Here is a 16,334-nt window from a genome sequence, read left to right on the forward strand (position 1 = left end):
GTGCTGATTCCCTCTCATCCTCTCTGTCAAGTGAGTCAGCTCCTCCAGTAATGACAGTTCACTGGGGAGACTAATGTATACTCGTTGGCCATGTCTACCTTCAGATGACCCATAAGTGTAAGGAAAGTAGTGTAGCTCCTTTTGAAGTTTTATCATTGCAAAATAGTGGACACAGGAACCAGGTGTTAGGAAACTGACTATTCCTGGTTCTAGGAAGAGAAAATGGGGAGAAAAAGAGAAAGAAGAGTGAGGTAATGGATCTCTAGGTTTGTGTAGTATTCTGTTTCCCATTTTTTCCCGCTATGCTTTGTAGTCCCCTCTTCCTGGAATCTCATGGTTTGTCTAGTAGGAATCCCATTGTCTAGCAGTATTCTTTTGCTCAGCCTGCTAGTTTAATTTATTTAAGTGAAATTTTTTTTTTTGAGAAAGATAAAATAGATGCAATAATACTGCCGTTTTTCTTTCTTTTTTTTTCCTCTCAGCAAAACCAAACCCCGGTCTCTCATTTTCCCACATTTGCAAAGCTTTCCGCTTAGTTCTGTAAAGATGAAAATAATAAATAATTTTTTATATCTTAGAATAAATTCCAATTATTCTTGTATTCTTTTGCCTGTAAGATATTAGCCTAACCTTAAAGTGCTTACAATTTAAGTAATGAGAAATTGAAACACTGAGTTGCTAGTATACATCACATAGGCAGTATGTTTACTTTTCAAAACGTAAAAATAAATGGATGAGTCATGTTACTTGCCTCCTTGACACTTCACTCTCCTTTTTAGTACCCCTTCTTCCACCAAAAAGCCTCCCCCAAAAAACTCCAACTGAGGTATAACTAAATGTCAAAAGTCCTTCATTTTAATCAAAAGAACAACTAGCTGACTACCAGTGATTAGCCAGTGACCAGTTCAGAGAAGCTAATTTATTATGATTTAATTTTTAAAAAAAGCTTAAAAGGCACAAAGTTAACTATCAGTTATAGTCTAACAGATTATTCATCTCCTTTCAGCAGTGTACTTGTAAATTGGGTCTTCTCAAAACTCACTCTAACCAAATGGATAAGGTTCTGTTTAAGGAAGCACAGGAAAGCTTTTCTGTTCCCCTTGACAACTAGTTCTTCTAGGTGAGTATCTGCCTTAATTGGCAGAATTGTAGTACTTCCTTGTAATTTGGGTGAAGTGACTTTGTGAGTATTCCAAGTCATCACATATGCTGCCTTTCCTAAATATGGAGTGTTCCATTTCCAGAGTAAGAGTCACGAGGACTTTTTAGCCTTCCTTCTCACGTGAATGCTTTTTGTAGTTGGTATGAGAGGACCTAGGTTTTGGTTTCTGCTGTATTTTTAGTCTTTCATGTCTCTTCTTCATGGATTCCAATAGTAACAAGTCAGTTATAATTTTCATGAACAAAGTATTTTTAAGTCCATGCTATCAGACTATGTTTTAAATGGCTGTGGAAGGAACACCATTAATTTATGAATCTTGATCCTCCAGAGGCACTACCCATCTTAGTTTTAGAGATTACATCTCAAAAAGATATGAAGGAAAGAGCCGTAGTTTTTTCCTCTTGTCCAAGTCTGTGCATATTTTGTAGTCTAAGAATATATTTGTGATTTCAGCTTGACTGGCAGACCTTCCTAGAGTAAAGCTAATTAAAACTTGCCCAAGCACTAAAAGCATTTTAATTTGAATGATTTTAAAAAGTGAAGTTAATTGCAAACCACATTGCCATGTATGTACCTATGCAACAATCCTGCATGATCTGCACATGTACCCCAGAACTTAACAATAAAAAAAATATAAAAGGGAAGTTAATTAAAAGTACGATTATTAAAAGTTTAATTTTATACAATTTTTAAATTTAAAAATACCATTATCTTTTATTTTAAAGAGTTTCATTATTTTAACCTGTATTAAGGTTTCTTTTTATGTGTGAGCTGGTCACATCTGTCACATTACTTTGTCTAGTCAGACTGTACTGGGACAGTTGTTCTTACTTTGGTCACAGCACTAATAAAAACAGTTTATTAATTATTTTGTGCATGCTTGATAATTGTTATTCAGAAATTCATATTTATAATTTAAAACAAGAGATAATTACTTGATTGGTTACAGGAGCAACTGTACATTAAAATAGTTAATTCTTATAAAAATTAAAATATATCCTAACCTTTTAATTTCTGTAAGAACTAATGTTTCACATATTAATTATGCCCTCTTTACTCATTTGAAACTCTGACTTCAATGGGAATCGAGCCCAGTTGTCAGAATTTATTATATTTATTTCCAGCTCTTTGTGTAAATAGCCTTATGTGCTCATTTTTAAGAAAGGAGCAAAATGCTTTTGTGTAGAGCTCTCAAAATAAGATGAAAATGTCTAAATATACATTATTTTGACCCCAAAAAGATAATTTTCCATAAATAGTGCATCATTAAACAAATGATGCCAGGGTATATATTAATTTATCTACTTTGTGATCAGTTTAGTGAATATAGCTTGGGGTTTTGTTTTTTTAGTCCTGAGGTTTATTAAATATGTTATGACCAGTGTCATTCCAGGATGCTCTGCCTGCAGCTAGTTTCTAAGACTGGATGAAGTTAAATAGGAATACACAGGAGTTTGGGACTGACCGATTTGTGTGATTTTCCAGGTGGCCTCCTGATAGCATCTGCTCATTTTGGGGCATATGTATATGGGACAGACATAGACTACAACACAGTTCATGGCTTGGGTGAGTAGAGATTATAGACGGTATTGTAGTCTTTGCTGTTGTACCAAATATGCCTTTAAAAAGGTAGAATACAGTTGACCCTAGAACAACACAGGCCCACATATACTCAGATTATTTCCATCTCTGCCACTCCTGAAACAACAAGACCAATCCCTCCTCTTCCTCCTCAGCCTACTCAACATGAAGATGATGAGGATGAAGACCTTTATGATGATCCACTTCCACTTAATGAGTAGTAAATCTGTTTTTCCTAAATAAAGTAAGTATAACACTAGGCTATTAGTAGTTAAGTTTTTGGGGGAGTCAAAAGTTATATGTGAATTTTTGACTGTGTGAGGAGTTGGCACCCGTTACCCCCCATGTTGCTCAAGGGTCAACTGTAGTTTTATATGACATTATTTTAATTTTCAAATACAAAATTGTGATGTAATTTCACGTGTTTTATAAGATTTCATAGGGTATTTTATAAGATTATCATTGGATAATCTTTAAAGTAACTTTAAAGATTCTGCCTTAAACTGAGGGTACTTGAAACAGCCATCTGCTTTACTTTTCAGGTAATTATGGAAAATACTTTAAATTCTAGACGCTTCAATAATGACGTGTGATTGGATGGAATTGAATCAAACTGAAAAAATATTTCCTTATAGCTTAATGGTATTAAAAATGTGATTTTCTTGATAATTTCGAGATTATTTGTGTTTATGTTGGGATTCCATTATAGTAACTGGGATCAGCCCTTGTAATAATCTTATCCTTTTCCTCACCCAATATAAGTTATTGTATTGGTGAGCATTTATTATACTTTTTTCTTTTGATGAACTAATTTGATATCTTGTACTGATGACCTGTGTTTTTCCCTATCTTGACTGTAAAGAATTTAGTAACCTTTATTAGGAAAATGAGTTATCATTTATTAGGTGTACATAAATGGGCTAGCAAGAAAAATATATTCTTTATCTGAAATCTGTTTTAAAAAGTACGAAGAATTAGGCCAGGCATGGTGGCTCACACCTGTAATCTCAGCACTTTGGGAGGCCGGGGTGGGCAGATCACCTGAGATCAGGAGTTTGAGACCAGCCAGACTAACATGGTGAAAACCCGTCTCTACTAAAAATATAAAAATTAGCTGGGCATGGTGGCAGGTACCTGTAATCCCAGCTACTCGGGAGGCTGAAGCCTCCTGAGGCAGGAGAATTGCTTGAACCCAGGAGGCGGAGGTTGCAGTGAGCTGAGATCGTTGCACTCTAACCTGGGCTATAGAGTGGGATTCTGTCTCAAAAAGAAAAAGTACTAGGAATTATTCCAATTTGCTTTTAGTAGAAGCAGTATATTTCCTTTGAGGAAGTTGTCTTATATAATTTACTTGAATTTTTATTTATTAAAGTTATATTTGGAAACTTACGTGGTACCTAACCTTCAGTCTACTGGGGTAGAATTCTGATTGAGGTAGAGTTTCCTTAGAGCTGATCCAGGATACTGTTAGGTATGTTCTCTGTTTCCGATGGTTCTGATCTCTTACTTTATCCTGAAATATTCTCGTTTCTCCTGTTTTAAAAGTATAAATTTTTTTTTTTTAGCAAATTTTTAGAGGCTTTCTAGTTACCACTTTGTTTTCCTCTTCCATTTGCCAAAATGCTTCTTGAAAAACTGGTATTAACTTGCTGTCTCTTCTCCTTCGTCTTTCACTCTCTCTTCTTCCCGTTATTTTCCAGCTTCTGTGCCTGTCATTCTGCTGAAAACACATACTAAAACCGTATTCTGCTGAAAACACATACTAAGACCACATTCTGCTGAAAATACATACTAAGACCACATTCTGCTGAAAATACATACTAAGACCACAGATTTATAGGATTTGATGATGTTGACCTTCATACAGCCCCTTGTGGCTTCCTTGACAGTGGTCTCAGCAGGTGGTACTTCTACTTCTTTGTTTCTTCTCAGTCTACTTGAGGCCCTGCAATTTTCTTTGATTTCTGTTTATATATTATTTTTTTCCAGGTGTCTACCTATCTTTGACCACTTCTGTCACATTGCATGTTTTTCAGAGTCATGTCATCCTTTTTTTGATTTTATAAGAATAATTATAGAGCAAATATGTAACTTTCTCTCTTAAGTTAACAGAAAAATATTATTGAGCCTCATGGAGTCAGTTTAAGATTATAAACTGATAACTCCCAAGTGTGTATCTTCTGGCCTTCAACTACCTGCTGCATGTCTCCACTGCATATCTTTTTCTGAATGTTCTGCAGGTAACTCAAGGTACATCAAGATTGATATATCTCAAATGAATCCCATCTTTTTTTTTAAGCTTTTTTTTCTTCCTGTTTTCTCTGATATTAATCACTGTTGTCATCATCCTAAACTATTATGTCTCCTAAACAAGGAACTTATGAGCTTCTTCAGTCTTCCATCCACAGCCACTTTAACTTTTCATTAGTTAGCAGTGTCTCCATTTGCCTCCCTTTTCCATGGTCACAACTGCTGCATTTCCTGAGTTAGCTCTTTGTTTCTGTTTCATTTATCTGATTCATCACTATCTCTACACCGGACTGTTTACTGCAGGAAGGAAGGAACCATATTCTCTTCAACTCTATCCTACTTGAAGCTATCGAATGAGTGTTTTAAGGCAGTTTTACTTGAAAGGTGACAGAACAAGATAAGTTAGACATCAGTACATTTTACTGTTATGTTGAAATTAAAATATATACTTGTATACATAAAATTAAGTTTTTAAATGAAAGCCAATTTTGAATAAATGTAGGTTTCAGTGAGTTAAAACATTACTTTTAGCTAAACAACAAGAAATAAGAACACTCTGTTTAATACATTCTCTCTTCCTTTTTCTTCCCCTTCAGGAAAGGCCAGTAGGAAAAACCAGAAATGGAGAGGACCAGATGAAAACATTAGGGCCAATCTTCGTCAATATGGTTTAGAAAAGTATTACCTTGATGTCCTGGTTTCAGATGCATCTAAACCTTCCTGGAGAAAGGGCACATATTTTGATGCAATCATTACTGATCGTAAGTTTATTTTTATACAAAAATAAGAGTAGGACTAGTTTCATAAAATGATTTACATTTAAAGTACAAAATTTACCAACACATGCACAAAATGCCAACTTGTCAGTATTTCTCCCATCTACCCCCAGCTTTCTTACCTCGTTATGAAGGTAGCGTGGATTCCGAACTTAACTATGGGCTGGGTGTGGTGGCTCATGCCTGTAATCCCAGCACTTTGGGAGGCTGAGGCGGGCAGATCACTAGGTCAGGAGTTTGAGACCAGCCTGGCCAGTATGGTGAAACCCTGTCTCTACTAAAAATACAAAAAGTTAGCTGGGCATAGTGGTAGGTGCCTGTAATCCAAGCTACTCAGGAGGCTGAGGCAGGAGAATCACTTGAAGCCAGGAGGCAGAGGTTATAGTGAGCGGAGACTGTGCCACTGCACTCCAGCCTGGGGACAGGGTGAGACTCCGTCTCAAACAAAACGAAAACAAAAAAACTTAAATATGTTGTTAAAGGTTTACTGTTATAAGTGCCCATATGAGGAGAATGGAGAGATCCAAAATTGACATCCTATCGTCAAAATTGAAAGAGCTAGAGGAGCAAGATCAAAAAAACTCAAAACCCAGCAGAAGACAAGAAATAACTAAGATCAGAGCTGAACTGAAGGAGATTAAGACACGAAAAACCCTTAAAAAAATCAGTAAATCCAAGGGCTGGTTTTTTGAAAAGATCAACAAAATAGACCACTAGCCAGATTGATTAAAAAGAAAAGAGAGAACAACCAAATAGATGCAATAAAAAATGATAAAGGGGAAATCACCACAGATTCCACAGAAATTCAAACCATCATCAGAGAATATTACAAACAACTCTATGCACATAAACTAGTAAACCTGGAAGAAATGGATAAATTCCTGGACTCCTGCATCCTCCCAAGCCTAAACCAGGAGGAAGCTGAAACTATGAATAGACCAATAACAAGGTCAGAAGTCGAGGCAGCAATTAAGAGCCTACCACACAAAAAAAGCCCAGGTCCAGATGGGTTCACAGCCGAATTCTACCAGACACACAAAGAGGAGCTGGTACCATTCCTTCTAAAACTATTTCAAACAATCCAAAAAGAGGGAATACTTCCCAAATCATTTTACGAGACCAACATCATTCTGATACCAAAACCCGGCAGAGACCCAACAAGAAAAGAAAACTTCAGGCCAATATCCATGATGAACATAGATGCAAAAATCTTCAATAAAATATTGGCAAGCCGAATGCAACAGCAAATCAAAAAACTTATTCACCATGATCAAGTAGGATTCATCCCGGGGATGCAAGGCTGGTTCAACATACGCAAGTCTATAAACGTAATTCACCACATAAATAGAACCAAAAACAAAAACCACATGATTATCTCAATTGACGCAGAGAAGGCATTTGACAAAATTCAACAGCCCTTTATGCTAAAAACCCTCAATAAACTCGGTATCGATGGAACGTATCTCAAAGTAATAAAAGCTATTTATGACAAACCAACAGCCAATATCATAATGAATGGGCAAAAACTGGAAGCATTCCCTTTGAAATCTGGCACTAGACAAGGATGCCCTCTTTCACGACTCCTATTCAATATAGTTCTGGAAGTTCTAGCCAGAGCAATCAGGCAAGAAAAAGAAATAAAGGGTATTCAAATGGGAAAGGAGGAAGCCAAATTGTCTCTATTTGCAGATGACATGATAGTATACCTAGAAGACCCCATCACCTCAGCCCAAAAACTCCTGAAACTGATAAGCAACTTCAGCAAAGTCTCAGGATATAAAATCAATGTGCAAAAATCACAAGCATTCGTCTACACCAATAACAGACTTAAAGAAAGCCAAATCAAGAACGAACTGCCATTCACAATTGCTACAAAAAGAATAAAATACCTTGGAATACAACTCACAAGGAACGTAAGGGAGTTCTCTTCAAGGAGAACTACAAACCACTGCTCAACGAAATCAGAGAGGACACAAACAGATGGAGAAACATTCCATGTTCATGGTTAGGAAGAATTAACATCGTGAAAATGGCTATACTGCCCAAAGTAATTTACAGAATCAATGCTATCCCCATCAAGCTACCATTGACTTTCTTCACAGAACTGGAAAAAACCACCATGAACTTCATATGGAACCAAAAGAGAGCCCGCATAGCCAAGTCAATTCTAAGCAAAAAGAACACAGCGGGGGGCATCACACTACCGGATTTCAAACTATACTACAAGGCTACAGTAATCAAAACAGCATGGTACTGGTACCAAAACAGAGATATAGACCAATGGAACAAAACAGAGGCACCGGAGGCAACACAACATATCTACAACTATACAATCTTTGATAAACCTGACAAAAACAAGCAAGGGGGAAAGGATTCCCTGTTTAACAAATGGTGTTGGGAAAACTGGCTAGCCATGTGCAGAAAGCAGAAACTGGACCCCTTCCTGACACCTTACACTAAAATTAACTCCAGATGGATTAAAGACTTAAACATAAGACCTGGCAGGATAAAAACCCTAGAAGGAAATCTAGGCAAAACTATCCAGGACATAGGAGTAGGCAAGGACTTCATGAACAAAACACCAAAAGCATTGGCAACAAAAGCCAAAATAGACAAATGGGACCTAATGAAAATCCACAGCTTCTGCACGGCAAAAGAAACAGTCACTAGAGTGGATCGGCAACCAACAGAATGGGAAAAAATTTTTTCAGTTTACCCATCTGACAAAGGGCTGATATCCAGAATTTACAAAGAACTCAAACGGATTTACAGGAAAAAAACAAACAAGCATATTCAAAGTGGGCAAAGGATATGAACAGACACTTTACGAAAGAAGACATATATGAGGCCAACAATCATATGAAAAAATGCTCATCATCACTGGTCATCAGAGAGATGCAAATCAAAACCACATTGTGATACCATCTGACGCCAGTTAGAATGGCGATCATTAAAAAATCTGGAGACAACAGATGCTGGAGAGGATGTGGAGAAAAAGGAACACTCTTACACTGTTGGTGAGAGTGTAAATTAGTCCAACCATTGTGGAAGACAGTGTGGTGATTCCTCAAGGCCTTAGAAATAGAAATTCCATTTGACCCAGCAATCCCATTACTGGGTATATATCCAAAAGACTATAAATCGTTCTACTACAAGGACACATGTACACGAATGTTCATTGCAGCACTGTTTACAATAGCAAAGACCTGGAATCAACCCAAATGCCCATTGATAATAGACTGGATTGGAAAAATGTGGCACATATACACCATGGAATATTATGCAGCAATCAGAAATGATGAGTTTGTGTCGTTTGTAGGGACATGGGTGAATCTGGAGAACGTCATCCTCAGCAAACTGACACAAGAACAGAAAATGAAACACCGCATATTCTCACTCATAGGCGGGTGATGAAAAATGAGAACACATGGACACAGAAAGGGGAGTACTAAACACTGGGGTCTATTGGGGGGAAAAGGGGAGGGCCAGTGGGAGGGGGAGGTGAGGAGGGATAGCCTGGGGAGAAATGCCAAATGTGGGTGAAGGGGAGAAGGAAAGAAAAGCACACTGCCATGTGTGTTCCTACGCAACTGTCTTGCATGCTCTGCTCATGTACCCCAAAACCTAAAATCCAATAAAAAAAAAAAATAAAGGTTTACTGTTTTTGTTTTCTAAACAGATGTATTGACTTGCCATCCACTTTTACATCCTTTTATATTAACTCGTCACCCGTTTTTCCCTTTAGCTTATTTTTTGAGGCATATATTTAATATTTGTTTTTGTATTGAATATAATTGGTGGTTATTACACCAGCTGGAGCTCAAATGTCATTTGCAATTATGGTGTCAAATTTTGAAGAAAAGAGTTTCAGATATCACACATTTCTCTATGTGTAAGTATTTGTGTTTTTCTAGTGCCTGTTTTCACTGGCATTGCCTTTCTAGCATTACAAGAAATTTGGGGTTCTGTGAAACCACTGGGCCTGTGAACCCACTGAGCTTCAGGAATGTGCGTGAAAATTTACTTTCCTATGCTTCATGAGGTCGTGAGCTTTTTAGGCAGCCTATCTATGAAACGGTCTGCTTTTTCTATAGTATTTGACAGTAATTCTGTAAATAGTGGCAAAGTTGAACCCTTCTATCTCAGCTGCCTTTAGTTCTTTTCTAACTTAGTTATTTTCAGATGTAACAAATGAGAAATTATCAAGGCATTATGGTTTCAGGAGTGAATATACTTTATGAAAATTTGGTGATTTTTTAAAAAATTCAAAGTTTGCTTTATTATTTGCTCTTTCACTCTGTGTTTACTTATATAAAATACATATATATAGATTTTTTCCTGATCAACTTGAGAGTAAGTGGCATACATTGTGGCCTTTTACTCCTATACTTCAGTGTGTATTTCCTGAGAATATAGGTAGTCTCTTAGCAAAAATACAGTTATCAATTTCAGTAAATCGATAAAATAATTTCATCTGCAGTTTGCCATTCAATTTTGTCAATTGACTCAGTAGTATCTTTTATGGCATATATTTTCCCTCTGGGACAGGATCTACTCTAGAGTCAGGTGTTGTATTTAGTAATGATATCTTTGAAGCCTCCTTTAATTTGTAACACTTCTACAGCCTTTCTCAATAACTTTTATAACATCAGCATGTTTTAAGAAGACAGTTGCTCCTTCCCCAAGTCTTTACGTTGTACATTTTCAGTTGGAATTGTGCATTGGTGGTGTTGTGTCCTTCTTAGAGTGTCACATTTGAAGGCAACATGTCTGTTTGCCCTTCATCAGTGATTTGGTGACTTTTGACTCTCTGTGTTACCTTTGTTTTCTGTCTAGCTCCATATGGTATCAGAGAATCTACAAGAAGAACAGGTTCACAGAAGGAAATACCAAAGGGGATAGAAAAATGGTAAGAGAAATTTAAATATGTTGTGTTACGACTTTAAGAAGAAGCATGTTGCTTCTGTAGTTAACTTAGCAGTCTTAAAATTTTTCACTGATTTTGAAATTTTGTTTTGTGTAGTCCAGAAAGCCATGTTCCTGTTTCCTTAAGTTATCATCTGAGTGATATGTTTCTTGACCTATTAAACTTCGCAGCTGAGACCCTCGTGTTAGGTGGAAGACTTGTCTATTGGTTACCGGTGTATACGCCAGAGTATGTAATTTTAATTTTATTTTTAATTTCATTTTTCTTACAATGTTTGAATATCTAGTATAATTTTTTCTTTCTCTCATCTTGCATTCGGGGCATCTTTGTATTAAATTTGTAATAGCCTTTATATGCCTTCAAATGTGTATAAAATAGTCTTTTTATTTGTTTGTTTTTTTGAGACAAGGTCCTGCTCTGTTGCCCAGGCTGGAGTGCAGTGGTTTGATCATGACTCACTGCAGCCTCTTGACCTCCCAGGCTCAAGTGATCCTCCCACCTCAGCCTCCTGAGTAGCTGGGACTACAGGCATGCATCACCACGCTCAGCTAATTTTTTAAATTTTTTGTAGTGTTGGAGTCTCACTATGTTGTCCAGGTTGGTTTTAAACTTCTAGGCTCAAACAATCTATTACCATGGCCTAACTTAGTTATGCATATTGTTATCAGCCGATAAGAGAGAATAATATGTTTGTACCCAGATCCCTTAACACTGAGTTTGTTTTGTTGCTAATGATAATCTCATTTAACATCTTTTAGAATGGGGAAACTTAATTAAGGAGTAAAATAACCTATCTAGAATTAAAATCCAGAGAGCTAATTTGTTTCCTTATTCCCAGTGCTATATTCACTTATTTCAACATCCTGCCTGATCTCCTCTACTTAGTACATGAAATGATAGGTGAGGTTTTGTTAATATTTTCAGATAAAAGTATATTTGTTCATGTCTTTGCAAAAATGGTTCCTGCCTTAGACAAACTGAATTCCAGCACCAGCTACTTACTTTTTGTTTTAATTCAAGTTGCAGGGCTAAAAAAAAATTATTGTGAAATAATTTCAAACTTACAGAAGGTTCAAATACAATATAGGAAACTCCCATCTCTACCACATTTTCCCAATCTATCCACATTTTCCCAATATTAATATATATCTACCTCCCGTCCACTCCTGCACATATGTATTATCACTAATCTTTTTGAAATTGTTTGAGAAATTGTTGGTTTGGTGCCCTCTTACCCCTATATACATCATTGTATTTTTTAGAAACAAGAACATTCCTATCTAACCATGCTCAGCCCTCCAAGTCTGGATGTTAGCATTGATAACAGTGTTACCATCCAGATCATAGACCCCATTCAAATTTTACCAATTGCAATCCATGTAGGAAAATGCTATAATCATCCATCTTATCTTTTTTGGTCTTCTCCGGTCTGGAATATTTTCTGTCTTTCCATATCTTTTGTGTCCTTGGCAGTTTTGTAGAGGACATGGCTTATATTCTGAAGGTTGATCTTCCACCAGGGGCCATCTGATATTTCCTCTGTACCCAGACTGAGGTAATGCTTTCTTGGTAAGAGTATCACAGACATGATCTTTTCAGCACATCATAGGGCACACAAAGCCACTCCTCCTGGTAATGTTAACTTTCATTGTCTGGTCATGCTCTTTTCTGTCAGATTTCTCTTCTCTGAATCATCATTTTCTTCTTTGATTTATATTTTATGGGAAAATATAACAAGATTACACTAATATCTTGTTTTTAATGAGATCACTACTCAGATTGATGATTCCATTGTTGGCAGCCACTGCTGTGGTGGTTGCCAAATGATTCTTCTGTTCCATCATTTCTTCTGCGTTTGGAAGTTAGTATTCTATAAGAAAGAGCTTTTCTTTCTGCCTCATTTATTTCATTAATTTATAGTGGTATGGAGTCATGGATTCCTATATTATTGATTGGGTTGTAATTCATCAGTAGTATTATTATGTTGCTCAAATTGTCCCAGATTTGACCAGTGGAAGTTTTTTGAGCTGGCCCTTCTGTCCTTTTGAAAAATATTCTCAGTAGTTTTTTATGGAATTCCTTCCTTTTTAGCATATCTGACTGTTGATTATTTTATAGTTTATTGTTTAATAATACTTGAAATCATATATGTTTAAGAATTTATTTTGGAGTTCTTTTATTCCTTTATAAAAAGTAATATTGGAGGTTTTTTTTTTTTTTGAGACGGAGTTTCACTCTTGTTACCCAGGCTGGAGTGCAATGGCGCGATCTCAGCTCACCGCAACCTCTGCCTCCTGGGTTCAGCCAATTCTCCTGCCTCAGCCTCCGGAGTAGCTGAGACTATAGGCACGTGCCACCATGCCCAGCTAATTTTTTGTATTTTTAGTAGAGACGGGGTTTCACCATGTTGACCAGGATGGTCTTGATCTCTTGACTTTGTGTCCACTCACCTTGGCCTCCCAAAGTGCTGGGATTACAGGCTTGAGCCACGCGCCCAGCCTGGAGGTTGTTTAAACTGAATATATTTCTAAAGACTTTAAAAAGTGGCCACTGGATATTTCTGCAATGACTTCTTTATTTGAGTAATTTTAGACAAAGGAAGATTTCAAAACATATAACCCAAGTGATGTTTTAGAAATAGAAAAGGGAGACATGTTTTACTGATTTTTTTTTTTTTTGTCTTAGATGTTTTATCAATGGATGGATTTCTTCGTTATTGGCTAACACATATGGAAAGACTACAGTGGCATTTATTTCCCTCAGTTTTTGGCCCCTGGAGAAAGTTATTTTCAGATCCCCTGATGTTCGTTATTAGACCTCAGTTATCTTTTCTCTTTAAGCCTGAAGTGATCTTATTAGTTATTAATAGTGAACTAAATTTGTCTTGAGTTTATGCTAGAAATAATGAACTGTTTTCATATCCAAGATCTTTACTCTTTCGAAAATTCTTTACTGTTTTGAAAATAACACAGTATCAGGATGAATTTGAGTCTAAAGTCATCTGTAAAAGTTTGAAATAATGTTCTTCTGAATAAAACAGTTTAGAATTCATTTAATTATGTTATATTGAAAATGTAGCTTAACATTGGACCAGGAGTAAAAAGGAATTCAATTTACAATTGTACCTTAGCATAGTTTAATTTTAAGACTTATGTATTTTTGGTGTAGTGAATGTTGGCTATTAGTTCTATTATTGAATTAATCTACTCTCAGCCAAATCCTGTTTTATGATCCAAGTTACATTATAACCGAGTCCAGGTATTATTTTAACCCAGGATCAATTGAAAAGTATAAGACATGAAAGCAAAATACTGTCTAAAAGCTTAGTTATATATGGAAAATTACGAGAGCTAACAATTGAAAAGAATTTTCTCACCGTTTGACAATTTAAATTGCAGTAAAGAAACTGCTACTCAGAAACTTATGCTGGTTTTTTTCCTTCTAGTCTAGACTCTTTCCCACTCTAGTATATCAGACTTTTTGCCAGCATCAGGATACTCTGTGAATTTTATGTCTTTTCACCTTTATTTGTTCTGTTTCCATTGTTTGAAATGCCCTTTCTTCTTTCCTCAATTGGTAAAATTCTAGTCATTTTTCAAGGCCTGGCTTAATTGTCAACACTTCTGTGACACCATCTCAGATACGTCTCAGCAGAATTAATCAGTCCTTCCTCTGCACTCTCAAGTCTCTGTAAGTGGTAAAAACACTTATAGAGACTTAACACATACAATTTCTGTAGACTGTTGGTATTTGTGAGTTTATTATTTACAATTTTGACTACTTGGAAGTGACCCAGATTATCACTTCCAATCATATATACAGGGCTTCAGTACAATGTGTACACATACAATCCATGTATGTTCCATGTTGTACGAGTCAGTGTGCTACTGAGTGGGTGTAGCTGTTTGCCCAGGCTTCACATATCCATTTAGCTTTATCTTAATTTCATTGTACATAGATAACTCTTGAAGTGATTGAAAACAGCGTTTCTTTATAAAAGATGACCTTTATAGAAATCTAACTGCTAGTGTTAGTGATAACATGATGACATACTTATATTAAAATATCACATTGTACCCCCCAAATATATATAATTATTCATCAATTAAACATTTTTAAAAGGGTGAGAAAGAAGCTAATAATGTGCCCCTAAAGTAGGACTTGGAGATAAATTTTGATCATAGTAAGATAAACTTTGTGGTGGCTATAATTAGTGAAGAGAACATGTTTTTCGTCTCTTAGGAAAGAGGAAAAAGTGATTTCTTAAGCTGTTTTCAGTTAATGTTTAATCAATTCAAAATCTGTTTCTCAAATGGGAGCTGAAATTCTAGTGACATTTGGAAAGTAGTTGAAGCATGACGATTCACAGGAAAATGAATGACAGTCAAAATTGATTCATGGAAAATCTAAGGGCCTATGTACACAATTATTATTTTTAAAAATTGAAATAGAATTTGTATACCGTGAAATTCACCCTGTTAATGTATACAGCGTCATGGTTTTTAGTTTATCCACAAAGTTGTGTGATCATTACCACTTGGTAATTCCAGAACATTTTCCTCATACTTCCCCCAGCCCCGCAGCAGAAGTACTGCATAGGCATTATCAGTTACCATCCCCTACCTCTGGCAACCACCTGTCAATCTCTGTGGATTTGCCTATTAAGGATAATTTAGTTTTTAAATAGATAACTTGGATTGTAGGAGGATGTTAATAAAAACAGAGAGTTAAGATAGGATTTGGTACTGTCATAATAGTCCAGGTAAAATACAGATTTATGCCTTCTACTTAACTATTTGCCAACAGTCCTTTGGAATGAAATATATTGGTAAATATACAGTGAAGATTTTTTTTTGAGACAGAGTTTCGCTCTTGTTGCCCAGGCTGGAGTACAGTGGCACCATCTTGGCTCACTACCACCTCCACCTTTTAGGTTCAAGTGACTCTTGCCTAAGCCTCCCAAGTAGCTGGGATTACAGGCATGCGCCACCATGCCTGGCTAATTTTGTATTTCTAGTAGAGATGGGGTTTCACCATGTTGGCCAGGCTGGTCTCGAACTCCTGACCCCAGGTGATCCACCTACCTCGGCTTTCCAAAGTGCTAGGATTGCAGGCAAGAACCACTGCGCCCAGCCGAAGAATGTTTTAACTGCTATTTTTAATCTTTTTAGTATGGTACTTTGGGAACATATTGTTAAATTGATTGGCTCATTAATATAATAGATTATATTAATTAATAGATTAATAGCTAAAAATGAGTTAAGATTGTGTCAGAAAAGATAATATAAAACATGTAAACATGCTTTTCTGCTCTTAAACCAAAAGCAGCAGCTTAGTTCAGCAGTTTAGCATCACTCATGTCATAGATGTTAATTAAAATTGTATTTTTTTTGTACTCTGGGATTTGCTTTATAAATTTACTTACAGGGTTTTATAGTTAGGGTATAAACATAAAGAGTTTGTATCTAATTTATGCTTGTACTTATTTAAGTGACATTTTAATAAAAATGCTTTAAGTCAGTCTTCCAGGAAGTAAAAGATTTTTTTCCTTTATAAAAGAGTATATTACTTAGTTTGACACACACAGTTTCCAGCATCTATATATCCTACAGTTTGTAAGCTTAAGTTCAAGGCTATA

The 16,334-nt window shown here is 36.1% G+C and overlaps 1 protein-coding gene across 4 annotated transcripts in view; it reads left to right on the forward strand.

Annotated features, from left to right (window-relative positions):
* The window catches only part of TRMT11 (tRNA methyltransferase 11), a 54,832-nt gene that overhangs the window by 19,273 nt on the left and 19,225 nt on the right, over positions 1-16,334 (forward strand). For all 4 annotated transcript variants that reach the window (XR_619462.6, XR_013534534.1, XM_003732724.7 and 1 more), the window contains 4 exons: positions 2,648-2,728; positions 5,590-5,754; positions 10,606-10,678; positions 10,793-10,924. Coding sequence is in view for 2 of the 4 variants with exons in the window: in XM_003732724.7 (XP_003732772.1) it covers positions 2,648-2,728; positions 5,590-5,754; positions 10,606-10,678; positions 10,793-10,924 (451 nt within the window). In the remaining 2 variants the exon portion in view is untranslated. The remainder of the gene's footprint in view (positions 1-2,647; positions 2,729-5,589; positions 5,755-10,605; positions 10,679-10,792; positions 10,925-16,334) is intronic.

The sequence above is a fragment of the Callithrix jacchus genome, chromosome 4 (genome assembly GCF_049354715.1).
Source record: "Callithrix jacchus isolate 240 chromosome 4, calJac240_pri, whole genome shotgun sequence".
In the NCBI taxonomy this organism is placed as follows: domain Eukaryota; kingdom Metazoa; phylum Chordata; class Mammalia; order Primates; family Cebidae; genus Callithrix; species Callithrix jacchus.